Consider the following 27,569-nt stretch of genomic DNA (forward strand, 5'->3'; position numbering starts at 1 on the left):
GCAAAGACACCATCATCCAGAGTGCAGCCAAACTTTGTCAAGCAACTTGAAATTTACTCAAGACACCCCATTCTCTCCTCCCATCTCTTTCTCTCTTCTTTAGTCAAAATCTCCCTAGCTCTCTTTCTCCCCTACTCTGAACCTTTGTTTATGTAAGAAATTCAAGCTTTTTCTCTCAATTGCTAAACTCGTGAAGGCTTAGCTCCCATGCCACAAGCTTCTCAAGCCAAGCCATATTGTTAATCTGTCACATTCATCTAGTTTAATGGTGAAGGGAATCCAGGGTGTTTTCTAAGGTTCTCACGAACTTTTCAAAGCTCTCTTGGAGCCTGGTTCTTGAACTCAGATATAGGGGCAACTTTATCTGTCTTTTCTTTACGGCATCCCAAGCCCATTCGTCAGGTTGCTGGAATAAAAAGACCATTACACATGTCTACCAAAGAAAGGATGAAGAAAGAACAAACCAGACCAACTCAAAACAAGCCGAGCCTAGATTGTTAATACTACTATGTCATAGAAGTACATTGTTAATACTCTGTCATAGAAGTACATTGTTAAACAAAAATGAGATCCATAACTGAAATAGTAACAAAAGATAAATCGATCATCAAGGCTTAAAATATATTCCGAAAATCAACTAAAATCCGAAGATAAACAAATAATTGAAGCAAAAGATCAAAAATCTCAGATCCAAACCAAACGATGACGACGACATGGCAAAAGAGGAGTAGAGCTCAAAGATGAGGAGTAGAGCTAGGAGCATCTGATTGAGGTTTGTTCGAGGTTCTGAACAATTTGAAAAAAAAAATGAATAGAAGCACGATTTTAGAACAAGAAATCGAAGGTGAAATATTGAAAATTGTAGATCGGGGATGAAGAATATAGTTGAACTGGAGACTGAGCTTCAATGGAAGCTCTTCTTGCTCCAACACCGAGAAAGCACCAGTGAGAAAGGAGAAAATGAATCTGATTTGGTTTTTTAGCAGATCTGATTTTTCTCTCTCAAATCCATAGTACAAGGGCAATATAGGTATTTTACACACACAAATAAACTAAAAAATAGCAATTAAATTGACCGCTGTCTATTTTTGGATTTTTTTTTTTTTGGGTGTGTTTATAGTTTTTAAATGATATAGGGTTTCTTTATAAGACTATGTCTAAGAACTAAATTTGTAAACTTTTTATGGCCCTCTTCCAAAGATTTTAGAAATCAAAATCCTTTTGTGAGAAAATCCTTGTCAGAGCAAAATTAAGAGTACCAATCTAAGGATTAGTTAAAATGTGTATCTTTTTGACAATTTTCAATATAGAATCGATGACCTAGAAGTTGATCAAGGGGCAAAAGCAGAGACTATACTGCCTGATTCAATTTTAGGCTGAAAAACAATTTAGGTATTTGGAGAAGCTTATTCAAAATTAATGCATGATATTCCTAAACATCTGGCTCACCACCTCAACATTGCACCATAAAAGAGATTCTCAAAACCGAATCCATGAAGTCCACTCAGATGACCAAAGTTCACTCAAAACAGAATAAAGGTAGAAAAAGACATACCGCAGATGCTTAATTAGGACGACCGCAAAATCTTTTCTAAGAAGCCTATCAATGAGGCACCCCTGGGCTCATCATTCATTGGATTGAGAAAGTTTTAAATTTTACAGTCTACAAAATATCAGAAAACAACAATACCACCTAAAACAAAAGGTATGAATGAATTTACAAACTGAAAGAATTCAAACATAAAATAAAAGCTTCAATTTCTTAAGGAAACAATGTAGGACGCATGCGGTTTCCCCAAATTCCCCTAGATGTGATAGGCATTTGTGAACCAAGCAAAACAACAAGAATAAATTCTTGAAACTAAATCAAGCCTGGTTTCTGCATCTGCTGTCTTAGAGCCGCCCTAGCATATATTCTTTGAAACTAATAGGCACTGAATATCTATTATCACATTCTGACACCACATATCAAACTGTCAAAATGCCCCAAAACCATCTATAATCCATCCATAAGGTACACCTACTATCATGAAAGAGAGAACAACAAAGCTTTTAAATTAAAAAAAAATCCAATCAGCCTTGTCATCAGTATGAAAGTTCCACAACCTCTTCAATTCATTTGACAAAATTCTCAACAATCACTTCCACACAACAACAACAAAAAATTAGTGTAGGAAGATAAAATGTCCTTCAATCCATAGTATTTGGGGAGACATCAATATCCAAGTGGGGATTGCACTCTTTAGAAAAGAAATCGTTCTTCTCCATAAAAGCTCTCAACATCCCAAAAGTGAAATTTGGGTGCTCTGGGTCGCTGGTCTGAGACCCAATTGGTGAACCCAGAGTTGAGGGTTGCGTGAAACAAAAGTAACAACCTTTATTGCCACCGCCATTAACACCAGCTCCAAACCTCTTACCTGAAGAAAAAGCACAAGAAGACACAAAACTAGAAGATGCAGAAGAAGCCCTCGTCTTGTTTTTTCTGGGTAATTGCTTCTTGGATCTTGTGAAGGGATGCAGGACCACCTGCTTGGCCTTTCCAAAATTTCTTGAGAACCCACTACCCCTAAACCCTCTCTGCTTCTTTGTATGCTCATCACCGCATTTGCATCTACCAGGGGACCCACCACCTTCTTCATCATCATCGTCGTCACCATCATCGCCCACAGAGTCTCCACCACTGCCACCAACGCTTGCTATCTCCTTATCAAACAAAGACATCAATTTTATATAATCTATCTCAATATTTTTACCGCTAAACGCAAACTCCAAAAAGGACCAATAATATATGGATCATTAAAGTTATGAACTTGATAAAAAAAAGGTTGGACTAAAGGAGGAAATGGAGGTGACCCAGATGAGAATTCGACTTGAATTTTCGTTTTTTCCTGAAAAACGGACAGAAATTAGAGATTTCAGATGAGGGGAAGCTCGATTTCTCCGCCAATGTTGTAGGAGGCTCAAGGAGTTGCAACTCCGTTGGGTTATAAATTTTCGACCCACGAAACTGTAGACCGAATTTAAATTTTAAACCTTTCCACATAAGAAAAAGAAAAAAAAAAAAAAAACTTTCCTTATGTATGATTCAAAATTGGCCGCTTAATCATAGAGATGAGAGGACACGTGGTGGTTTTTTGATGGTTTAAATGGCCTGGTCGCGTTACTTTTAGACTTTGTGACTAGCTGATTAATTAAAAAAGGGGCAATCTTCTACGTGTCCTTCTGCAAGCCACATAGAGGCAGGGACGGACGGTTCTGATCTTCTTAATTGTTTGATGATTCATGAGAACATTTCTCATGCTAAGATTTTATTAATTAGTTTGCCAAAATTTGTCAAATAACAATTACGTGCGGTTTATTATGAAATTCGCATCAATCAACGATTGAATTCATCCAAGAAATACATGCTCTTAGCAGAGCCATTAGGAGACTGGCACCAGAAACCATGAGATGAGAGAGTAGGAGATTCCTAGGACCATGGAACACCAAGACTGAGAATATGCAGTGGTGGTCTAGTAGATTCACACGTTAGCAAAGTAGTTCACTTCAAACTCCAATTTTCAACTTCAAAAAGAAGCAAGAAGAACAGAAATAATGACAAGTTTGGCACATGTAAGTAAATTGCAAGATTTTCTGGTATAAAGTAAAGGTTTGGTAAGGTATGACAGTTGGACAATTTAAATCAGTGCTTTGATTTTGTATGTCCTGAATAACATGATGTATTAACAGGCTGGAAGATTGGCATAAAAAATTTGGTGTGGTTTCTGAAATCTCTTCTAATAAACAATTTGGAATGGAATCAAATGATATGGTTTTGAACTTGCTGATCACCAATGTGTTCCCTACCACCATCATTTGCTTTCCTCAAGTCTTTATCACTATTATTTCCAAGGGGTCACATCTGGTTCTTTGCGTTTCAGTTTCATAATTCTGCAGAAGACTTTTGTAGACATAAGGCTTTAGCTTTCCAGGAACTGAGTGTCATCCATGAAATTTGTAGCAGACATGTCTTTCCTTGTTCAAGATATGCATACTACTTCAAAACTAGAAAACGGATTTCATGATGTATCCAATAGAATAAAAGGTTTGGTTGGTTTTATAAAGGTTAACGAACAAAAGCTGATCATTATGATTGAACCATCGCTGTAAAGGAGCAAAGGTTGTGGCTTTTGGTCCCTCCTCTTTCCATTTTCTAGCCAACTAATACAACCCTAACCCACTTTCCTCAACCCTCCCTCTTCTCACGCCCTATCTCTCTCTCTTTATATATAGGCAAGGAGAAGAGCATTACTAGTGTGATCATGACCACTTTCTGCTAAAGACCTAGTTTGTCCAAGAAGAACTCGACTTGAAAGCAGATGAGGAGGGCATACCGAAAAATGTGGCGGGTGGTGCCTTGCATGAGCAGAAAGAATTTCCGGACTGACTCCTGGAAAGACATAGAGGAAATACTCAAGAGTAAGCTAGCAACTATCAAAGAAGAGCCAGAGACATGTGAGGAAAGCCTTACACCGCCGCCAAGACTATGGCGCTTGGCAAAGAAGGGACAGAAGATGGGATCAAAGGACATTACAAGGCACTTTCTCATGCCAAACTTCAGCCTCAAAGACTCTTATTTGCTATTCATGACTGGCTTTGCGTCTAAAAGGTAGCTTTGGTAGGGGGAAATGCTGATTTTATTGTGCATTAGGTTATCTCCATCAGGAAAACCACCTAAACGTGTGCTTGTAATAACTACAAGGAAGGGATCACATAGGGGGCTCCTGTCATAATCAAATTCCACCTTGCCTTGCCTGTGTTCAACTTCTTTAACATTGTGTATAGTCTGCTCCTGTCATAATCAAATTCCACCTTGCCTTTACATGTAATTGTCATATTAGCACTTTTTTTTTCTTTCTATTTTTTTTTTTAAAATGGTGTAATTCTTATGAAAATATGTGTTGGCATGAATATCATTATCATCACCATCATCCTTGCCTTTACCCCAACCTTATGGTCGGCCATATGAATTATCTTCTTCGATTCTCTATGCCGGAAAATAATTATCTCAGCTGTAGCAAATCTTAACTAATTCCTTCACAGTAACTGATCAAATAGAATTACCATGTCTAGTCCACTAATATAAAAATTCCTCCATAACTGTTTCCCTTATATTAAAATGGTGAATTGATAAATTATGAGAAATCTAATGGAGTCATTTGTAGGACAACTATGCAATATGCTCCATTTGTTTCATGAACTGTAAATTCTGTCTACTTAATTGGACCATAAAAACTAGTTCCGAGTGAAAGCAAATAAGAAAAGCAATTATATGATTTGAAACAGAGAAATGTACAATAACAATCAAAGTATCACGCTATTTGATACAGTTCCTAATTGGTACAATATTGGGACTGCATTTGATGCTTCAGCCCCTGACAGATGAATGAGACAGAACTGGAAGCCCCCATTGAGTGGAGAAGATAATACTGGGATATGCTCCATCAACTTTCATTCTGTTCACAATGTCACGGCATATCCTTGCAAACCTGCTTGACCATACAACTGCAGAAAAAATCTTCAAAGTAAGCTTCCGAGAGCGCGATAACCGAAGACCCTTCAGTCTTCCATTCATTTTCTTCACCCAATGCCTTCCAGGCCTTCCCACCTTTTCATTCCTTTTGGTTAGCTTCTCATATTGACATCCCAACCTTCCCCCCTGGAAAACCATCTGCTGCACTGAGGACCAAGAAGATAGGAGATGCAGAGAGGAGGTGAGATTGTAGGACTTTTGGTATTGTTGTGTGTTATAGATATATAAAGGGGGAGAGCTAGTGGGGGCTAAATGGAGGCAATGGATGAAGATTCTGGTTTTAATGTTCATTCAAACACATAACAGTAACAGAAAGAGACTGATATTACATACATTGTAACATTAAGATTCCCTATGACACATGGCTGCCTTCATATTTTAGCTCAATATACTCTGCATTGAGAAAGAGAGATGGATACATTGATATAATGCCTTGTATATCTGCTTTTTAACACATGGCTACCACCACATACATAACCACCTCTGTGATTGTAAGCAGCTCTCTTGCTCTCTTGAGTTTATTAAAATGAGATGGAGGAATTGTTATATGATTAGAGGAATATTACTGGCATGTGCAATGATTGATGTCCATGTTAGGGTCGAAAATCAGAGCCAATCATTTGCTAAAGAAAGTGAAGTTTGCAGTTGTGATCTTTAGCCAAAAGCTGATTTACTTGATTCTTTACTAATCTGATACTAATGAGTCCATAATCAAGTCAAGATTATGATCTGTTGGTCTAATTTGTCCTTCATTGAAGAAAATAGTGGTTGGGCATTGGCAATTGTTTAATTAAGGGGCCATGTTGGTTTTTTGTGCACCCTATTTTGGTCTGACTAAGAAAACTGCACCATATTGGTTGGGCCTTCATCAGTTCTGTGGGATCAAATTTGAAAGGCCACAGTAGTTGACCTAATTTAAGGGAAGAAGCCCAAGAACTAAATTATCTGAAATTTTCACAATATAGTCCAAAAGAAGGCCTAGAAATAGAGCACTAATGGAAAGGTATAATGACATGTTTACTAATCCGGAATTGAATAAGGGGGAATTGAATTGAGGATGAATTGAATTGAGGAGGAGTTGGATTTAGGATAATTAGATTCCGGATTCCTAATGAAGTTGTTTACTAAACCATAGGGATTGAGGGGAGTTAGATTCCGAATTCCTATTGAAGTTGTTTACTAAATCATAAGGAATTGGGGTATAAGTGGGACTAATTATTAAAATGTCCTCATTTTTTGGTTAAAGTAGATGGTGTATTTGGAAATTTGAAAATTGTGTGAGGATATAATGGGTAAAAAAGATGAATTCCTAATTGGTGAATTCTCCAGGAATTAGAATACCACCTCCCATTCAGTAATTGAATTCCTCCAAAATCAGGAATTCAATTCCTAATTTTGTGTGGGCCCCGCTTACTTTTTCAATTCCTTATGTGAAGTAAACGCAGGAATTCTCTATAGGCGGAATTCAATTCCTGATGAGAATTCCAATTCCTAATTAGTAAACATGCCATAAGTTCTGTGTCATCGCAAAGGACTTATAAGTGTAGTGATTTGAAGTATTTTATTTCTTCAGATAAGGTCCCTGGTTCGAGTCCTAGTATCTATGTAGTGTGTGTGAGTTTAGTGTGCTGCCCCTCTCAATGAGAAATGTCTTTAAAAAAAAAATAAAAAAAAGTTATGTGTCACCATCTAATCAGGATGCATAAAAAAACCCTCCCTCTCTCAACTTTTTGTTATGTAAAGTTTAGCAGACCAAACAATTAGCCACTTGGTGTCTTTCACGATACCAATTGTTAACCTGGTCTCTCTCATATCATGCCGTCAAGTGCCAAACCTAAACTGTAGTCATCCAAAATTGAAAGCTTTCTATCATGTTTTAGCTTTAAGGTTGCACGGGAGAGGGGATTCGAACTTAGAACCTTTTTCAATATTAAGAAGAAAAGTACCACTAAATTATGAGCCCGTAGGTTATGTTGATAGGCTAAATACCTCGTATTTTAATCTTCAACCTTATGGTATATACTCTGGAGCCAAACCCAATTGTTAATTAATTGCAGAGATTAAGGAAATACATCTGTCTCTACCCTCAAGATTAATTGACAAGTTAAATATCCTCCCATATGAATTAATATTGGGAACATAACTCGAGGAATATTAGTACTGCTGGAACAAGGAAATGTAGGTGCCTCATGGCTCATGCCATCTTAATTTTCCAGCTAGATAATTAAGCTTCCTGTTGCAGTCTCTGCAGAGCCTTCTTGTCAGATCTATTTAGAGTCAAACGAATATATAAAGAGCTTTCCACATCTCATTTTTCTTAGCAGGTATGTTACCGTTGCCATGCAGTCAGTTTATAAATCTGGTTGACTTTGTCGCCAAAGATTAATATATGTTCTATATGTTCTAAGAAACCCTATTTTTCTTGATGATAAGCAAACACATATCCTTTTCTTGCGCAAGTTTTTTTCTTTTTTCCACTGAGTGAATTGTCAACTGAGCAGTGAGCACATTCATCTTGATGATGAGTTGTCCATGAAAACAATGTTGTATTAATTCCATTAATTTTTATCTCATTTTCTCAAAAATAATTATATCCCTCCTAAAAATTGCATCCCAACTCAACTTGTTTATGGGATCTGTCTTTATCAGCATCTGAAATGAAAGATTCTGCAAACCCAGCCAACCCATAAAGATGAAAGATGAGCACTTTGTAGAAAAAATCCTTTTATGCATCTGTCATGCTGCTGCGGAATGTAAAAAAATATTGATTAATCTAGCCCATTCATTTTATTAATTCATATATTCCACCAATATCTGACGTTGATCTGCAATGAAGCCATGCCGTGATAATATATTTATATGAAGAGCAGAGCATGCTCAACCATGCCACTTTCTTCTGCCAGTAATAAAAAATGTACTAAAAAGATTAGATCTTTATGCGTAATCTTGACAGTAAAACACTTTTTAATCAGGAATATAATGATTAAGAAAAAGGGTTAACTCAGATGGGCTGGAATTTAATAAGATAAGCAGTCTAGCTTATAGAACACTTAAAGCTGAGTCACAGAGTCTGGTTGGCTCTTATTAATTTATCCTGCATAAAATTAGTGACGGAAATACCAATCAACCTCAACCTCACTTTGCCCTAATAATCTGAATGTGTAGCAAGCAACAGTGGAGATGGCAATACCAGTGGATCACTAGGAAAAAAGGGTTTTCACCAAAAAAGCAAAAGAAAAAGGGGCAAAGTGTACACAGAATATGAAGGGTAAAAGCTATTGCTTTTGTGATCAATTTCAACACCGACTTTAAACAGTCTAAGGAGCAGCATGCAATGCAAGGTGCAAAAGTCACAGTTCCCCAACAATGACTTTTTTGCTTCATCTTTCATTCAAACTTGGATCCTTGAGCTGCTGCTTGACCTTTTTGGGTTTTGCCCTCCCTTGAGAGTTCAGACTTTCAACTTGATTGAATGCACAAATTTTGTTCCCATTTGCCTCTTTGCAAAGGTCAACAGCTGCCTTATTCCAAGCCGAAAATGGACCTCAAACTTTGTGTAACCCAGAAACCAAACCCTTAGAAGGTGGTATCCATTCCATTCTACTTTGAGATTCTCAATCTCATCATACATAAACTAAGATTTTATTATTTTGGGATTCTCACACCAATTATATATAAATGAGTAAATAAATTATCCAAAATTACTAAAAAAAACTAACCATTTTTCTAAATTCCTCCTACCCCTACCCTTAAAATAGAAATAAAAAATAGCATAACATTAACAACTAGCATCACCGAATAAATAGAATGGAAAACATCATGTATATAACAGGTTAACTCGTGGAAACAACGCCAAATTTTGGCACTTTTTTTCTTCAAAAAAAGAAAAAGAAAATAAAGAAAAGAAAAAAACAAGGAAAAGAATTAGAAATTACACGAGTACCGGTACTTCTTCTACCAGAAACAGTAGGAGTTTTTGCATTTGCGTGTATGGTGGTAATTGTTTAGCAGACGGCAGAGTCTTCTTCTCCGGTAGGCAAGGCCATATCTGAGTCTAAAGCAGACCAACTTCCTAAGCTTCCGAGCTGAACGCAGCCTCAACCATATGACCTTCTTGGCTTTGCAAAAAGACCCTTTGATCCTCTCTGTCAGGCTCTTCTTCCTGCTGAACTGGTAGCTTCTAAGAAAAAGCTGCCTCTTCTCCATCATCGTGTAGTTGTTGCTGCTCAGCTCCATGTAGCTGTTGTAATAGCACCCACTGCCGCTGCTGCTGCTGCTATTCAGTGAGTTACTTCTACTGATTGATGGGTTTGGGCCCACATGGTGAATGCTCTGTCCCCACAGGCCGGCCATTGAAGAACTTAGCCAGAGGGAGAAACAGAGAAAACAGAGAGACAGAGACAGAAACACAGAGAGAGAGAGAGGACTTAGTTGTCTTTTCCTTTGGATGTGTGAGAGGAGTTATGAGATGGAGGTTGAAGAAGAGGGTGGGGGGTTTAAAGAGAAATATAAAGGGATGGTTTAAGAGTCTGGAAGTGTATAAATTCTACGAACCTGTGTTGGTTAAGTCATAAGTTGGGCAAGCGAGCAGTGGGCCGCCACAGGAGCTAGCTAGCCAGGACTGCTTGGCGTGCTTGCTGCCTCATTGCTTTTTCTTCTCTTCTAAATTAGCATCCCTCTCTCTCTCTCTCTCTCTCTCTCCAATCCTATATAGTAATGTTTTTGCTTTAACACGTGGTTAGTCGGATAAGCTCATGGTCTTTTTAGATGGACGGTCACGTGCCTTTTGTGTTTTGGCTTTCCCTTTTTCTTCTTGGACTTTCTTTTCTTTCCTTCACTCTTGCTGTTGCATGAGAGAAATGGGATGGTTAGGTTCTATGATGCTATGATGCCATCATCCTGTAACTTTTTTTGTTTTCACCAACTTCATCATCTTTTCAGGTTATTCTAATCAGCACCCGGGATATGAGAAAAAACTTCTCTGTCACCGGTTCTATACAACGTTGTGTCTATCTCTCTCATCACGTTGCAACTACACACAATTATGAGAGAAATAAACACATCGTTATATACAACCGATTACACTTAATTATTATTATTTTTTTAGGAAAACAACCCTATAATAGCCTAAAAAGTGGATTCTACATAGCTAGGTTTCACTTCATTAGGAGTGTTTATGTAGATGATAGGACTAGTTTATGCAATTTGAGCATTAATCCCCAACTAAGTTGAGTTCTAACTTCAATACTTTAAAAAATGCCATTATAAAACTAGCTTTGAGTTGTTTGAAGAAGCAGCAACAGAGTAAGACAGATAAGCCAAGGCTGCTGGGTGACTTGCGTGAGATGAGAAAATTGTCCAACGATTATTATACAAAGGTCAATACCAAAAAGAGAGAATAGATTAACTCCCAAATGGTTATTAAAAAGTTAGTCAATACCAATTTGAGAAGAGATTAATGCATGTAAGTCTTAACCAACCCATACATTTTGCATGTTCTACCTTTACAAGTTTACTATTTATGAATTATAAGTAGGTCATGCAATTTATATAGTCGCTCTTTCAACTCCCGTGCTCATGACAACATCTCAAGTTTCAAACCAGATGCACCAAGAGTCATAGGAGGACTTAGCGTCTAAGGCTCTTTAAGGAATTTCTGCTCCACCTCAGCAAACTAAACAAAATTCTAAGCTAATTCAGCAAACACAAAAATTAATAGTCAATCATATCCAGAAGCCTATCGCTTTCGTTCGTGACGAAAAGCCCGATAGTCATGGTTGCCAGACTACCATTTTAGCACTGTAAGTCTGCATCATCCTTGCCTCATCAAATATATGAATCAGAACCTCAATCAATCATTTCAATAACAAAGGATAGTCAAACCTACACAATCACATAATAGAAGTATATCAAAACATCTTTGATCGCACTGCCATGCAACTGGTAAAATCACTATTGGTAACTACAGTAAAAACTGCTCTCTCATCTCCTTGATTGTTTGGCAAGAAAATAGATAGGGAACAACAAGACGAACCATGTACCAAGGCCCAACTCAGAAAAAAAAAAAAATCGATATCAAGTCAATGAAATCCAATAAGCAACAGAACTCTTCATTGGGCAACTAAAAAAGGAGGGAAAAAAAACAAAATCAATTTCATGTTTCCTATTGTGATCTAGCACGTATGACAATTAGATTTTCTGTATCTACAATGCACACTGAACTAACAAGCCATTGAAAACAATTTCACTGGGAAGCCTGACGTTTGTGATGACAGAGCATCAAACTGAAGCGAGGTAGACGGAGTATACCAACACCAATATCACCATACAATTAAGCAAATGAAGCTTCACCGAAGACCCCATAACCCTTTTAATACTTCTTTCCCGGTAAGAACATTCTTCATAACTGCCTACCAGTCTGTTCTTGTCACCTAGTACCACCTTCATTTGCTGAAGGAACCTTTGAGGGGTAGCTGGTCAGGTCCAAGTCAATAAGTGACATGTCATATGGCACTGACGAAGCATTTGAGGTATCAACAAGCAGGGAAGACTTCATTGCATCTGAATTTGCAGAATCAGGGATTGGGCCAGAGTTATTGGGAGTGCTTGAACTAGAAGATGAGAGACTGGAAAGCTGTATGTCATCTAGCTTGTTCCCAAACAGGTGCTTGTTTCTTCTGACAGCATCCATCTCTGGGCCAGTCGGCACAAAGGTGCGTGACCGATACTTCCTCTTTCCCTCATCACCCTCACTATGGTTGTAGAGCACATAATCATGATAGGTAGGGGCAAACTGCACAGTTACATATACTCATCAGAAAGGTTGAGCCAAGCTAAAAGAAAAAGAAAACCATCTCTGCTAGGCCATGGTAGAAATAACAATTTGAAAGGCTCACCTGGTGGACTGTATCATGGTAAAAGTCATTCAATTTTAAGGCATGTGCAAGGCTTCCAGTCAGACCTCGAGGCTCGCCAATATTTGCACCAGCATACTCCTTGTAGGGAAATGCATATAGATGACCAACAGCAGCAATTAGCATCTCAACACATATTATGAAATTTTGATATTGAGCAGCATCCTCTGCATTCTTTATTAATCCAGATTTGGCAGCAAGGAAAACCAACACACCCTAAAAGGTAAACAATAAGAGTCAGAAACGTACCGAATAAGTTTGCAACATGGGCCTCCCTATCAACAGGAAACAAAACATTCTATATCTTTTTCTCTTAATGCATAAGCATGCGATCCACAACTAATTGCAAATTGCTAACACACAAAGACACCAAACAAAGTTTGCATCTTTAAAAATTTTGCCACTAATAAAGTGAGACATATGTTTACCTGCCAATAAGTGAGGAAAACAACAGATTTGATTATAATAAACTTTGGAACTGGATTGAATGGCTGAAGCAGATCTCTGCAAGCCACATAAAACAATGCCAAAGCATAAAGAGCCATCGTGTATGAGATTGTATAGATAATAGTGAGATACAGGTACGACTGATTTGGACTGAAATTTCCATCTGAATATTTCCCTTTTGCATAAAGTATGAGTGTAACAGCAACTAATACGGGCTTCAGTATAACAAACTGCAAACAGCCTTGCTTGCACCTACGTATGAAACGCCTGCATTAACAGTTTTAATCGTATGAGTTCATCAAACAATCCTCTAATAAATACAACATTATGACATATTGTTATATAAGAAACCTCCATATTTTCCAGAGATCTCCTTAGTTATGCAGTGCTCTGCCTATTATGTAGAGATTCCTGATTTTATCTATGTAAATAAAAACAAGGCTATTTACAACTTACAAGTAATACATGAAAGACCAAGAGCACTGCTAACATTTGAAAATAGTACACAGATATTTTAACTAGAGAAAAAAAAAATCCCACGTAATAATAGAATTCTGTGATTTTTCTTGCCCCAGAAATTCCTGGCTTGCAGATATGGCAAATAAAGCATAGATTGTGAACTCACCCATCAAGAGGTATGGGAGGGAGGCAACATGTCATCAGAACCCACGAAGGCTTTAGAATCCTACCAGTTAAACTCAGGACAACAGATCCTGGGCCACCAACCCATGCCAAGCACAGCGACAGAAAATTATAAATGACCCACGCTTCATAACTGAAACAGAACGAAAATAGCAATAGCATGAGGATAAAAGATACAGCTTGTAATTGCCTACAAATTATTCAGAGAAACAGATACTTAAGCCCCAGCTTGTAATAAACAGGTTAGAGAGAGAGAAAGGTAGTAAATGGGAGGGGAAAATTTGCCCTTGGGTTCACAAAACCCTTTCCACAAGAGGTCACCCTCATAGCCAGATGTTAAGGGCAAAACGGTGAAATACTCCTCACCTTATTTTCTCCCCTTTTTACGTTCTTATTTAAACAAGGGAAACGAAGGAACATAATATTTAGTAATTACATGTATAGTGGCAGCTTCATGCAAATGAAAGAAATACTTACACTTCCCTGATGGAATTAAAGTAGATTGAACTCGCAGGTAAAACAAGGGATAAGAAAGACATCAATGCATATACCTGTCAAGGAAAATAAAGTTCACATTGGTTACGTAAGTAAAAATTCAACAGAAACAAGCATTTCCAAGGCGTGACCTCTAAAATATCTTGAAACCAAGACGAACAAAGGAAACCAAAAAAAATTCTACTCAATTTTTGGTGGGGAAGTGGTAGAACCAACAGGAACTACAAGGTCCTGGAGCACTCTATTGCAACACACCCTCTTGTTCATTTATCCCTTCAATTATGCTGGAAATTTTCTTAAAAGCTCATGCATAAACAATCTATACATAGCATATGCAAGCAGCAAACCTCAAGAGAAAACAACACAAGGAAATTGAAAACAGTACCAGAAGATAATCATCACTCCACGATTAACATTGACATGCTGACAACTCAGTAAATGACAAAGCAGAAATTTATTCAGCTAACTTCACACAAAAGTCGAATGAAATAATGTAACCGCAGCTCTAAAAAGCTATGCAACGAAACTGATAAGAAAATTTGGGTATGATAAAATCGAAATGATACAAATGATTAACATTTCAAAGTGGGGTTTTCTTCGAATTAAATACTCACTGGGACCATAAAGATAATGCGGACAATGTATCTCTGATAAGTAGGTTCTGTGTAATTCATGAGGTGCCTGTAGATGTGCAAAATGGCCAAAGCTATGGCTCCGACTGTGCAGAAAAAAGCGACAATGCTCAGGTAGATTGGGACCGATGCCGCCATTTTGAAAACCTCTAATCAAACCAAGCCCCTTTGAGCTAATCAATGATCAAAACCTGAGCAGAAGTGTTTATCAATATCTCTACGCAATATTTTCGCTTGTTAGAAGTCGAAGAATTCCATCAAAGTGAGGGAAGGGTGGGGAATTCGTAAACCCTAACCCTCACACTCTATTTGAATTCCTTGAAATGCCTGCAACCGTTGAAAATAAATTCATCAAAAAAAAAAAGAAAAAAAAGAGTGAAATCGAGAACGGGTAAACATCTCCGTTTAATTGGCTGCGAAAAAACAAAGGGTTTTGACTGAATTTAATTGGGAAGATAAATTGAAGGCGAAAGCTTGAAGGCAACTTTACCTTTGAAGCGTTTGAAGAACTAAAAATTAGGTAGTCAAGGCGTGAAGGTAAATTTGGAGATCTGCGAATGAGATGTGAAACCGTCGCCTGCGATAAGATCAAAGGAAGAAGAAGAAGGAGGAGGAGGAGGAAGAAGCAAAGGCCTCACAGGAAATGCTTTACTGGCTGGAACCCTTCCAGTCCCGCTGTACAACTAATCAACAAAATACACCATGAAAATTATGAAAATAGCTCCAACCTTTTTTTAAACTTTTTATTTTAACGTTTCCTAATAATCCCCCTTATTTAATGAATTAAATATATATTAATTTTTCCCTTAAACATAAATAGTGTGAGTCAGTCCAGAATTGGTTGGCAATCGAACTCCAACTGACCCCAGATATAGAATTATAAAATTATAGAATTGCAGTATCCTTCAATGTATTCCTCAAATATTTTATGCGATGGACATCTTGTGACGTCTATTCTTATTTTAATTATCAAAATCGTTTATTTTTTAAGTATTCAATTATAGGTCATCCCTAAATTTTTTTTAAGGTGTATCTGGAATGCTTTTAGAGCTCCTCCAGCCATGCACCAAAACCGGGCAAAAGGCCCCTCGGGCTAGCCCATTGCAGCTCCAGCGGAAGAAATGAAGCCTGGGCAAGTGGTGGGTCCTACGTACCTGGGCAAGCCCACGGGCAGATCTTGCCTGGGCTGAAGCCCGAAGGCGCTGACGTCATGCGTGACGTCACGCTGACGTCAGCCCTCACCAATTCAAATTTTTTTTACCGTTGGCGCGTGAATTTCACGCGCCAACAGTAAAAAAATTTCACTTCCGCTCGCTGACGTCAGTGTGACGTCAGCGCCTACAGGTCCCAACGGGCAGAAGCCACGTGGCGATTCCCCAGCTCTCCGATCATTTTTTTTGCAGAAATCCGACGATCCTCATTTTTTCCGCCAAAAAAATTGCAAAAAAAATCGAAAAAAATTCAAATTTTTTTTTAAAAAATACCAAAAAATTATGTATTTTTTCCCTATAAATACCTATCAATTTAACTTACCTTCCACACCAAATCTTCATACCAACTCTTCTCCTTGCAATATTTTTTCCATTCCACTCACATTTTTCTACAAGTTTCCATTTGTATCAAAAAAACAAATGGCCTCTTCTGTCGAAGCCCGAGGCTCTTGGAGTACTGTTGAAGATGTTGTGTTGTGTGAGTGTTGGGTGAAAGTTAGTCATTGCCCTATATCCGGCAATGAGATGAAGTTTTCTCAAATGTGGAAAAAAATTCATGAAGAATTTGTTGAAAGATTTGGTTCGGGGCGCACGGAAATGGCCTTAGCCTCCAGGTGGAAAATTTTGAATAAAGAGTTAGGCAAATGGAGGGATGCCTTGGCAAAAGCTAGGGAGAACCATAGAAGCGGTCAAAATCTTACCGATGAGGTAAAATATTTATAATTATCGTTTTATTTAATTTAATGTATCAATTTTTTTTCTTGCATATTATAATTTTTTTTTCTTGCATTTCTAATTTATTTATATTTTGTTGCATAATAATTTTTTTGCTTGCATTTGTAAATGCTTTATATTTTCTTACATATTTATTGTTTTGTTGTATAATCATTTTATTTATTGCATTTATAAAATGTTTATAATTTGTTGCATAATCAATTATTTTCTTGCATTTCCAAATTATTTATATTTTCTTCTATATTCATTTTTTTTTGTTGCATTTGCAACTATTTATTTTTAATAGATCGTACAAGCACAAATGTGGTTCGGAGCGACGGGGCAAGGCAAAAAAACTTTCCATAGTCACGAATGTTGGGAAATTGTGAAGAATTGTTCGAGATTCAAAATCATTTGCACTACTCCGCCGGTTATGTTGAATGAGACGCCGCTTCACGATTCGTCGACAACCGATTCGCCATTGGACTCCCCAATGGATCAAGACTCACCACTCCCACGTGCGCCAAGACCTATTGGGAGAAAGGCGGCAAAGGCAAAGAGAGGGAGCACTTCGAACAATGAATGTGCACAATTTTTGGAGCAAATGGCTAAGAATAGTGCACTGAGACTTGAGAGAGAGTTGAAACGAGAAGAAATGGACAAGGCACGACAAGAAGCATTTTCAATTCAAAGGGCGAAGGCAGAAGAACAAGACATGGAGGATAGAGAGATGAAAATCATGTCCATGGATACCACCCATATGTCTCCTGACACAAAGTCATACTGGAAAATAAAACGAAGGGATGTGATGAGAAGAAAACTTTTCCAAGACGACGGACCTAGCAATACGGATTGGTTAAATGATGAAAACCATTAGGTTGTATTGAAACACCTTTGCCATATGTTGTATTGTTGTATTGTTGTATTGTTGGATTATCCTTTAATTTGTTGTATTGTTGTATTATCCTTTAATTTGTTGTATTGTTGTATTATCCTTTAATTTGTTGTATTGTTTCCTTTTTATTCAATAAACAAAGCATTAAATAATATTACTATTTATTAAAAACCTTTGAGCATCAACACAAAGATTAATTAAAAACACACCTTAATTTATTGGAAACAACACACAAAACAAACCATACATAAAAGCATAATAATTAAAACAAGCATAATTCCAAAACACACCACACACAAAATAAAGCATAATTAAAAACAAAGCATAATTCCAAACAAAGCACTAATCTTGTCTTCATCCATTGTGATTGCCTTTCATCTCCCACAAGTGCTCGATCAAGTCAATATGACGCCTCTCATGAACATACGAAGATTGCATTGCTTGGTAACGATCAATCATGGGGTTGTTGAATCGACCATCTCGAACTAACGGTTCGTGCTCCAATGGATGTCCATTTGGTCCCATCGGCCTTTCATAAATTCTTGTCAAGGCCGTGTTCATGGGATCCGGTTCGTGCTCCTCTGGAGCTTCATAATCATACTCATCCTCCACAATCATGTTATGGAGGATGATGCAAGTCATCATAATGCTTCGCAGCACCTCTTCATCATACATCCGAGCAGCGCCCCTAATAATAGCCCAACGAGCTTGCAAGATACCGAAACACCTTTCCACGTCTTTCCTGTAACCTTCTTGAAAAGCAGCAAAGCTTTTTTCCTTCTGGGATTGAGGATTCGGAATTGTTTTCACGAATGTCGTCCACCTAGGATAAATTCCGTCGGCAAGGTAGTACGCACCAGAGTATACAATGTTGTTGATTTGGTACGTGATCTGGGGAGAATGACCTCGCAATACATCATTAAACACTGGAGATTGACCAAGCACATTGAGGTCATTTTGAGATCCGGCCACTCCGAAGAAGGCATGCCAAACCCAAGTGTCGAATGAAGCTACGGCCTCCAGAATTATACTTTTTTGGCCCTTTCGATTCCCATAATCTCCTTGCCAAGCTGTTGGGCAATTCTTCCACTGCCAATGCATGCAATCGATGCTTCCAATCATTCCTGGGAAACCTCGAGTCTCAGCTTTTTGTAGAAGCCTTTGGAGGTCCCTTGGAGAAGGTCTGCGAAGGTACTCCCTTGTGTAGAGATTTTCTACTGCATCACAAAATCTCACCAAGCACTCTAGGATAGTTGATTTTCCCATCCTTGCAATCTCATCCACCTGCTCTGCAGATGCCCCATAAGCAAGCATCCGCAAAGCAGCTGTAAGTTTTTGCTCCGGGAGAAGACCCAAAACTCCACAAGCATCATTCTTTTGAATGAAGTATGTGTCGTAATTACAAATATCATGCATGATTTTTTGGAACAAATGTGGCTGCATTCTATATCTCTCTCGAAACTTAGAAACAGGATATAAGGAATTTGGGATAAAGTAATCTTCCATGAGATTCTTACCCCGAGATTGCCTGCGTCTATCCACATTATGGGCACGACGACGGTGGTGTTGCCTTGATTCATTAAGCATAGCGAAGGCTACAAGCATTTCGTCCTCTTCTTCATCGGCCTCCTGATCTTCCTCAGCACGTCTCCGCCGGATTTCTTCCTCTTCTCTCTCTTGCCTCTCCAACAACCTCCTCAAGTTTGACATTGAGAGTAAAATATGTATTGTAAAATCTGAGAATTGAAGGAAAAGAGAAGATGTGGTGTGAGATGTATGAGTTGATGATGTAGTTATATAGAAGGATTGAGAAGATAGAGATGACACGTGGCGCAATTTTATAGGATGGAAATCTTATCTGAAATATGACATTATGATTTTTTTAAAAAAATTTGAAAACCTTATCTGACATGGGACACGTGGCGCAATTTTAGAGGGTGAAAATCTATCTAAAATATGAGATTATAATTTTTTAAATAAATTTGAAAATCTTATCTGACATGGGACACATGGCGTAATTTTATAGGGTCAAAATCTCATCTGAAATATGAGATTATAATCTTTAAAAAAAAAACTTAAAATCTTATCTGACATGGACACGTGGCAACCAAATATATTATCCGAAAATTTTATCTAAAAATGTTATCTGAAATTTGAGGTGATAATTTTATAATAAATAGTGACACGTGGCAACCGAAAATATTATCTGACAAAATTAATTAATGGTTTAAAGTATTAAAAAATTGAAAATAAAGTACAATGAATAGTATTTGCCCTTGCCCTAGCCTTCAATGGGTGGAACCAACTAAGGCAAGGCTGACACTATTCACATGAATAGTGGCAGCCCTTGCCTTGCCTTAGCCTTGCCTTTGCCTTCATGGGTGGACTTGCTCTTAAAAGGATTAAAAATGCTTCATAGGGCTTCTAAATAGTGTTCGAGAGAAAAACTTATAAATGCTTGTGGATAAAAAATGTTGACGTTTCTCTAATAAAGCGATTCTAAAAACACGTTTATGAATAGAAATGTTTTCTATAGAAGCATTCTCAAATGAGCCCTTAAATAAATTAAAAACTATTAAAACTTTGAGTGGTTGAATGATTTTAAATTTATGTGCAATACCTAAAAGAACGGTTCGAATCATCGTAATACAATGCAGCGTGGGCTAGAAATGTTGGATTCAGAAAAAGAAAAAAAAGATATTAATAATTGTAACTACCGGCACCGGGTGGAAGAAAGCCCGGCGTTTTCGGGTCAAGTGGCAATTTGAATTTGGACCCGAGAAGAAATATCCGAGGCTCTGCGAAATATTAACCGAGGTGGAGGTTTGGGAGGCCATACATTCGCAAAGGGTGTAGTGTGGCCTTATCTCCCTCTCACTCTCACTCCTCTCTCTCGCTCTATATTAAACCTACAGAGGCCGCCCCCTTCATCACTCTCATTTCTCCAGACCTAAATTATCTTTGAGCCTCTCTGCCTCTCTCATTATCCTCTATCTTCTTCTTCTTCTTCTTGTTTTTCTCTTGGGACTTTCAACGAGCACGTTGGGGTCAAAGAGATAAGAGAAGAAAGAAGGGCGAGTTAGAGCGAACGGAGCAAAGCCGCTTCTGCTATAGTTGCAGAAATGACTTCTATTATAGGCGTTTCTTCTATCTATCCCCAGACTCCATGTAGTGAGCTTTACAGAAGAGCAGCAGCTTCAACGACAACAACAACAGCTACAACTAGCAGCCCTTCTCTTTCTCTTGCGTTTCCAGAGAGGCCTCACTTTAACAGTGTTTTGAGAGCCAAGAGTGGCCTGGTCAGGCAGTCTAGTCTTGTTGCTTCAGCTATTGCAACGCCCAATTCGGTGCTCAGTGAAGAGGCGTTCAAAGGGCTCGGTGGCTTCTCTAAAGACTCTCTGGACTCGGACTCGGAATATGACTCCGAAACTGAGCCAGCTTCTTCTGCCAGTGATGATGATGAGCTCGCTCTTTCCAAGTTGGGTTTGCCCCAGCGCCTCGTCGACAGCCTTGAGAAACGTGGCATTTCAAGCCTTTTCCCTATTCAGGTACTTTGTTCCTCTCTCTGGTTTTGCTTTTCTTATCTTATTATTTTAAAATTTATGTTTTTTTTTCTGTAATGATGAACTTACTCTAATTTAGTTTTTGTCACAACCCTTTTGAGCATCATCCTTTAGATTGCGTGTTTGTATGGCAGTATGTAAGCTTTCTGCAGATTAAACCATTTTGTAGCCATTTTGGTGGCCTTCATAACATTATCCATTATCTACCTGCATTTTCTTTGTTCATACCCATGTTGCGTTGTTTGTCTAATTGGCGCGTAAATATTTTAATCTCATCACACAGTGACCTTTTCTTGTCAAATTTAACATTTTTATATTTATGTATCCAAATATGTTTATCTAGGTATGCGTATAATGATTTTACTTACTTTTTTCTTTAAAATTTTTAGAGGGCTGTGCTAGTACCTGCATTGGAAGGTCGAGATATCATTGCTCGTGCAAAGACTGGGACTGGAAAGACACTAGCCTTCGGAATTCCAATACTGAAGCGCCTCACAGAGGATGATGAACAGAGAAGTTCTCATAGGTACCGTTTATTTTTCACACATTAGAACTAAAGACTATTCTTTTTTGAAAATCTTTTGATGAATTTCTCTATTTTCTCCTTTTATAGGCGGACTGGTTATCTTCCTAGAGTTCTGGTCCTTGCACCTACTCGGGAGTTAGCGAAACAAGTGGAAAAGGAGATTAAAGAATCTGCACCTTATCTAAACACTGTTTGTGTGTATGGGGGGGTTTCGTACATAACACAACAAAGTGCTCTCTCACGTGGAGTTGATGTGGTGGTTGGAACTCCTGGTCGAATTATTGACCTGATAAATGGTAACAGCCTCAAACTGGGCGAAGTTCAATATTTGGTACTCGATGAAGCTGATTCAATGCTTGCTGTTGGATTTGAGGAGGATGTGGAAGTAATTTTACAAAAGCTTCCAACTCAGAGGCAAAGCATGCTGTTTTCTGCAACTATGCCTGCTTGGGTGAAAAAACTAGCACGGAAATACTTGGACAACCCATTGACGATTGATTTGGTAAATGTTAATTCTTTAGGTTTCTTTCTTTTCTTTGTTTATAATCTTGTGCAATTAGAATATGGCTTATGTTTACTGGATTTTAAAGCCAATGGAAGTTGTAGTTGTTTAAACTTTAAAGTAATGTCAAAGTCCTAATTCTGCATTTCTTATGTTTATATTGTCAAGTGGAAAATAAATCTTAAAACTTTTCCTTTTCTACTTTCTTATTTTCCAAAGGTTGGTGACCAAGAGGAGAAGCTTGCAGAAGGGATCAAACTTTATGCTTTATCAACCACTGGATCTTCAAAGCGGACCATTCTTAGTGACCTTATAACGGTAAGAGTTGGAACTCTTTATTTTTCTCTTGTTTTGGCTAAATTTGAACAAGATAGTGAAATATTGTAACTTCTGATGTGTTAAAAATCTCAGCCAGCCAAGTCCACTATTTGAAAAGGAGAGATGTTTCATATGCATGCCTTTCTGATAGAACTTAATCATTGTCATGATATCTCAGAACTGACATCATATGAAAAAAAAAGAAAAAGAACTTTCTTGCCTCATGGTATCTAATTTTCTCATAACTGCAGATGGTGATGTTGATTATATCTATTTGAAATGACAGATGTTTCATATGCATGGCTTTCTGATAGAACTTAACTATTGCCATGATATCTCATAACTGTCATAAGATGGATCTGCATAGTTGTACATTATTTCAAAAAGGGAACATTTATCGCATAGTACTGAAGAATGTCATATCTTCAGGTTTATGCAAAGGGTGGGAAGACCATTGTTTTTACACAAACAAAACGAGATGCTGATGAAGTCTCAATGTCATTAACAACTAGCATAGCTTCTGAGGCATTGCATGGAGATATATCGCAGCATCAAAGAGAGAGAACATTAAATGGTTTTCGGCAAGGGAAATTCACTGTGCTTGTTGCCACTGATGTTGCATCCCGTGGACTTGATATTCCCAATGTTGATTTGGTAAGCTCCAGGAATTACCTATGATTCCTAATCAAATTTTAATTATACTTCTTTTGGTCCTAGTACACATTTATATGAAACTATTACCACTCTGTAAGTCTTTACCAGAGTTCAGTTGCCAACACCTTGATAAGCCTGTGGCCTCAATAAATTTTTTTCCTTTTATTTTTCCAGGTGATCCACTATGAACTTCCCAATGATTCAGAGACATTTGTGCATCGTTCTGGGCGTACTGGACGTGCAGGGAAACAAGGTACTGCCGTTCTGATGTTTACTAACAACCAGAGGAGAACAGTTAGAACTCTTGAGCGTGATGTGGGGTGCAAGTTTGAGTTTGTTAGTCCACCAACTATTGAAGAAGTTTTGGAGTCTTCTGCTCAGCACGTGGTTGCTACTCTCAGTGGAGTTCATCCTGAATCTGTACAATTTTTCACACCAACTGCACAGAAATTGATTGATGAACAGGGAACAAATGCCCTTGCTGCTGCACTAGCACAGTTGAGTGGATTTTCTCGACCTCCATCATCCCGGTCCCTTATCACTCACGAGCAGGTAATTATTGAAGTCAATTTACGCTTAATTTTCTGTTTAGGTTGTTTATTTTCTTGGTGGAGTGAGATTTAGGGTTTAGGGTGTGCGTGTGTGTTTTGGAGCCTTCCTCTGGTATTTTGTTATATTATTTGAACTGGAAAATTATATGCAGGGATGGACGACATTGCAAATTATTAGAGATCCAGCTTTTGCCAGAGGGTTCCTGTCCGCTAGATCTGTCACTGGGTTTCTTTCAGATGTTTATTCTGCAGCTGCTGATGAAGTTGGAAAAATACATATAATTGCAGACGAAAGGGTTTGTATTTACAACATCCCATGCTTATTTTGATCCAGTGCTTTAATACATTTCACTTGAAACAAATTTTGATGGTGATAATATCAGGTTCAAGGAGCAGTTTTTGATCTTCCAGAAGAGATTGCAAAAGAGTTACTAAACAGACAAATACCTCCTGGAAACACTATTTCCAAGATAACCAAGGTCTACTTTTGCTTTTGGTCACTTTCTCATAATAGCAGTTTTGCGTGAAAAAACTACTAACAGAGATGTTTATGTGCATGTATTATTCTGTGTTGTCAGTTGCCAGCTCTGCAAGATGATGGGCCAGTGAATGACTACTATGGCAGATTTTCAGGCAGAGATCGGAATAGTCGACGGGGAGGTTCTAGGGATCGTCAAGGATCATCAGGTTTTAGAAGTTCCAGGGGTTGGGGTTCTAGTGATGGTGCCGATGATTCATTTAGGAGTGGTGGTAGAGGTGGTGGTAGAGGTGGTGGTCGAAGTTATGGAAATAGCAACAGCCAATCTCGGACTTCAAGAAGCACAGATGATGATTGGCTTATTGGAGGTAGACCATCAAGCAGGTCATCATCCCGAGACAGGTAGATTATCAACACATTTCAAGTTTCTCATTCTTTCTTGAGTTAACATTGAAAGAAGAATAACCGTTATGCTAGCAAATTAAAAACATCTAATAGTGTAGTGATCTTTTAGTCTTAAGTAGAAGAATGTGCTCACTTGGTAAAATATATACGCAGTCTGAACTTGTTATGAACTTATGAGCCAGCAACGATTGTTCTTAGTGGGGACATTGTTGACGAGTTTGGGAATTATTTTTTTTTGTTTTTAACATCTCTCCTCTTTCAAAATTTTCCCTCCCTACTCTCATGCTAATAATCAATTGCCTTCTCTGAAATGAGACTTGGGTCTAAACCGGAGTTATGTGTTAGTCAGGGCTCAACTAACTGAGATGGAAAGAGATTGCATTCCTGGCATAATGAGCTTCTAATTTACCCGAATACCTTACTGTTTGATATTGAAATCAATAAGGTTTTCTAAACTTATGGTCCCATATGTTTGTGGTTGCTCCTTGATTGATATTCAAATTTGCACAAAACTGAAATTAAATCTGCATTTGCAGTTCCAGAAGCTTTGGAGGTTCCTGTTTCAATTGTGGGAGGTCTGGCCACAGGGCATCAGAATGCCCTACCAAGCAAGGATATTAGATGTGCATCCATAAACATCAGTTTTGCAGAACCATTGGTGGGTTACATGCATCCTTAAACATCAGTTTTCCAGCACCATGGTGGGTTAGACGCTGCTGCTGCCGCCACTATTTTGTGTTTGTGGGGTGTCCGTGGTCAATGAGATTGGGAGATGCTGCTACTCCAGCGTGTTTACAAGAATCAAATTGAACGATACTTCTAAAAGAGCTATAGGACTTAATTTTGAACTGCTCTCTCCTTCTCACATGTGTATTTTGTTTGACATTATAATCAGTGAATGTAGGTGTGTTTTTAAATTTACGTAGGTGTTAAACATTTCTTGAAGAGAAAGTTATGTCTCATGTCCTAAAGTTTGAATTGTTTTGAAGAGCAATATTTCCTCTGTTTCTCCCCAGTCATCAGAGATTTTACTTTGAATTGGTTGAATTGGCATTTCATTTCAAGTTCCAAACTTCATAACAAAAACGAAAACATAGAACAATGAGCAAAATCTATCTACTTGCCAAAGAGAATGTTGGTTACGCTTCTAATCACAGGTCCTCTCTTGCTCTTAAGAACCTCCCTCACAGCTTTCTCGTCCGGCACAAATCCCTTACCTTTCATTTCCACCAGCAACTCCCTCCCCTCCTCTGCCTTCTCCTCCTGCCTCGCAAACCCCTCGAACACCGCTGTGTAGGTGCCGGCATTGGGCCGCATTCCCTTGCCCATCATCTCCAGCAAGTACTTCTTGGCATCCCCAAGGAACTTACCGCTGGGGTCGGCAGCCAGCGTCTTGATGAGAACAGTGTAAGTGTAGGCGTTCGGGGCGACCCCAGAGGCTAACATGCGCAGGTACACCTTGAGAGCCTCCTTGGTCTTGCCGGCATTGGCGTAGGCCTCTATGACGGCAGTGTGTGAAACGACGTCGGGCATATGACCCTTGTCCTTGATTTGAGCAAAGAGCTCCAGGGCCTCGTGGGTTAAGCCGTCTTTGGACAATGCGGCGAACATCATGACTGCATTGTTGGTGAGGCCATCGGTGCGCATCTTGTGGAAGACTTCTTGCAGGTCTTTTGGGTCTTCTGGGTCCTCGATGGCGGGCTTCTTGTTGAAAGGGTCGTACGGGGGAGGGAGCTTCGACTTGTCGATCTCTTTGGTGGCGGTTTTCGTCGTCGTTTCGTCATCGTCTTCGTCGTCTGAAGGGAGAGAGAAGTTAACCTTGGTATTGACTTTGGTGCTGGGTTCGGAGGAGCTGAAGAACCTAACACTATTGAAGGTACGAAAAGGAGATAGCGATAATGGGAGAAGCAACCTCCTGTGGTGGTTTTCTGTGAGTGAAGAAGAAGAAGAAGCAAAAGAGATGGTTTTGTTGGAGTGGTTGGCTGCAGCTATGGCTATGAGACGCTTACTGAGAACAAAGGGGAAAGGATTGGACTTGTAGTTAGAGGCGGTAAGAAGAAGGAAGGCCCGAGATACTAACGTCCCTGCCATTGTTCTCTCTTCTTCGAGGTATCAGTTTGCGTCTTCCAGGAGTCTGGGCTTTGAGTTTCTAGCTTCTACTTCCAGTTTCCTAAGGTTCCAGTTGAGGTTTAGTGGGTCATGTGGGCCCATTTATGATCCTAATATACTTCAAGGGTATAGCCGCGCGGCTATACTACGTTTTTTTTAATGTAAAAAGGGTCATTATATAATAGGCCCTTGCAACTCTAATAGTCTATACAAAAATTCATCTACATATTTACTTCCAACCAAAACCCAATTTTGAAAACGGATGCCATGAAGGATAAAAGTTGCCCATTTCTTATTACTTATTTACAAAACCCTGCCATTTTTGTTATCCAGTGATTTTTCCTAAACAATCCCTAATATCTAGCCTTTCCATTATTATGGTGTTGCTGGACTCAACAAATCAAAACATTCTCATAATACATATAATATATGTTCGTTCATAAATAATATATATATATAGCTATACATATAAACCATAATTACATATAATGTAGGTATATTAAAATTAATGTAGGTATATTAGATGTCATATCATGTAGGTAATTTACCTACACATATTTTCGTAGTAGGTATATTATTCAAATGGTAGGTATATTGGATGACATATAATACCTAAATCCTAATCGTAAGTACATTAAAATTAATGTAGGTATATTGGAACAGCTAATTATGTACACTTTTTATAAATTAAAAACAGGTACTGTAAGACCCGTGTCTTGGGGAAACAAGAACGGTGAGCAATCCCACATCGCTCGGGGAGGGAAAGGTAAAGTGCTTAAATGTGTGGGCACTTCTCTTCCTAGCACGAGGCCTTTTGGGAGCTCACTGGCTTCGGATTCTTAGGAAATCCGGAGTTAAGCGAGTTGGGGGCCAGAGCAATCCCAGGATGGGTGACCCATTGGGAAGTTGCTCGTGAGCTCCCAGAAACAAAACCGTGAGGG

At 38.5% G+C, this 27,569-nt stretch overlaps 6 protein-coding genes across 6 annotated transcripts; 2 read left to right on the forward strand and 4 right to left on the reverse strand.

Moving 5' to 3' along the window:
* Nucleotides 1–2,034: 2,034 nt before the first annotated feature.
* On the reverse strand, nt 2,035–3,030 carry LOC110770555 (ubiquitin carboxyl-terminal hydrolase-like protein). The gene has a single exon (XM_021974706.2). It carries the CDS (start codon nt 2,719–2,721, stop codon nt 2,191–2,193), a length of 531 nt encoding a protein of 176 aa, XP_021830398.1. The 5' UTR covers nt 2,722–3,030; the 3' UTR covers nt 2,035–2,190.
* Nucleotides 3,031–9,375: 6,345 nt separating this feature from the next.
* Nucleotides 9,376–10,267, reverse strand: LOC110770594 (uncharacterized). Its single transcript, XM_021974767.2, has one exon. The coding sequence runs from the start codon at nt 9,923–9,925 to the stop codon at nt 9,527–9,529; it is 399 nt and encodes a 132-aa protein (XP_021830459.1). The 5' UTR covers nt 9,926–10,267; the 3' UTR covers nt 9,376–9,526.
* Nucleotides 10,268–11,624: 1,357 nt separating this feature from the next.
* On the reverse strand, nt 11,625–15,595 carry LOC110770595 (uncharacterized). Its single transcript, XM_021974768.2, has 7 exons — nt 15,193–15,595; nt 14,685–15,029; nt 14,053–14,126; nt 13,559–13,708; nt 12,915–13,200; nt 12,469–12,702; nt 11,625–12,365 (listed from the first exon to the last, which is right to left on the reverse strand). The coding sequence occupies exons 2-7, from the start codon at nt 14,838–14,840 to the stop codon at nt 12,000–12,002; spliced, it is 1,266 nt and encodes a 421-aa protein (XP_021830460.1). The 5' UTR covers nt 14,841–15,029; nt 15,193–15,595; the 3' UTR covers nt 11,625–11,999.
* A 666-nt stretch (nt 15,596–16,261) lies between these two features.
* On the forward strand, nt 16,262–17,549 carry LOC110767622 (uncharacterized). The gene is made up of 2 exons (XM_088254029.1): nt 16,262–16,621; nt 16,941–17,549. Exons 1-2 carry the CDS (start codon nt 16,334–16,336, stop codon nt 17,502–17,504), a joined length of 852 nt encoding a protein of 283 aa, XP_088110155.1. The 5' UTR covers nt 16,262–16,333; the 3' UTR covers nt 17,505–17,549.
* A 2,801-nt stretch (nt 17,550–20,350) lies between these two features.
* Nucleotides 20,351–25,566, forward strand: EMB1138 (DEAD box RNA helicase (RH3)). The gene is made up of 10 exons (XM_021974720.2): nt 20,351–21,070; nt 21,475–21,611; nt 21,699–22,113; nt 22,333–22,431; nt 22,861–23,085; nt 23,260–23,637; nt 23,789–23,932; nt 24,020–24,115; nt 24,215–24,516; nt 25,056–25,566. The coding sequence occupies exons 1-10, from the start codon at nt 20,645–20,647 to the stop codon at nt 25,138–25,140; spliced, it is 2,307 nt and encodes a 768-aa protein (XP_021830412.1). The 5' UTR covers nt 20,351–20,644; the 3' UTR covers nt 25,141–25,566.
* LOC110770569 (uncharacterized) lies at nt 25,545–26,695 on the reverse strand. Its single transcript, XM_021974723.2, has one exon. It carries the CDS (start codon nt 26,608–26,610, stop codon nt 25,636–25,638), a length of 975 nt encoding a protein of 324 aa, XP_021830415.2. The 5' UTR covers nt 26,611–26,695; the 3' UTR covers nt 25,545–25,635.
* Between the last annotated feature and the right edge of the window lie 874 nt (nt 26,696–27,569).

Source organism: Prunus avium, chromosome 6 (assembly GCF_965620075.1).
Source record: "Prunus avium chromosome 6, drPruAviu1.hap1.1, whole genome shotgun sequence".
Lineage (NCBI taxonomy): Eukaryota > Viridiplantae > Streptophyta > Magnoliopsida > Rosales > Rosaceae > Prunus > Prunus avium.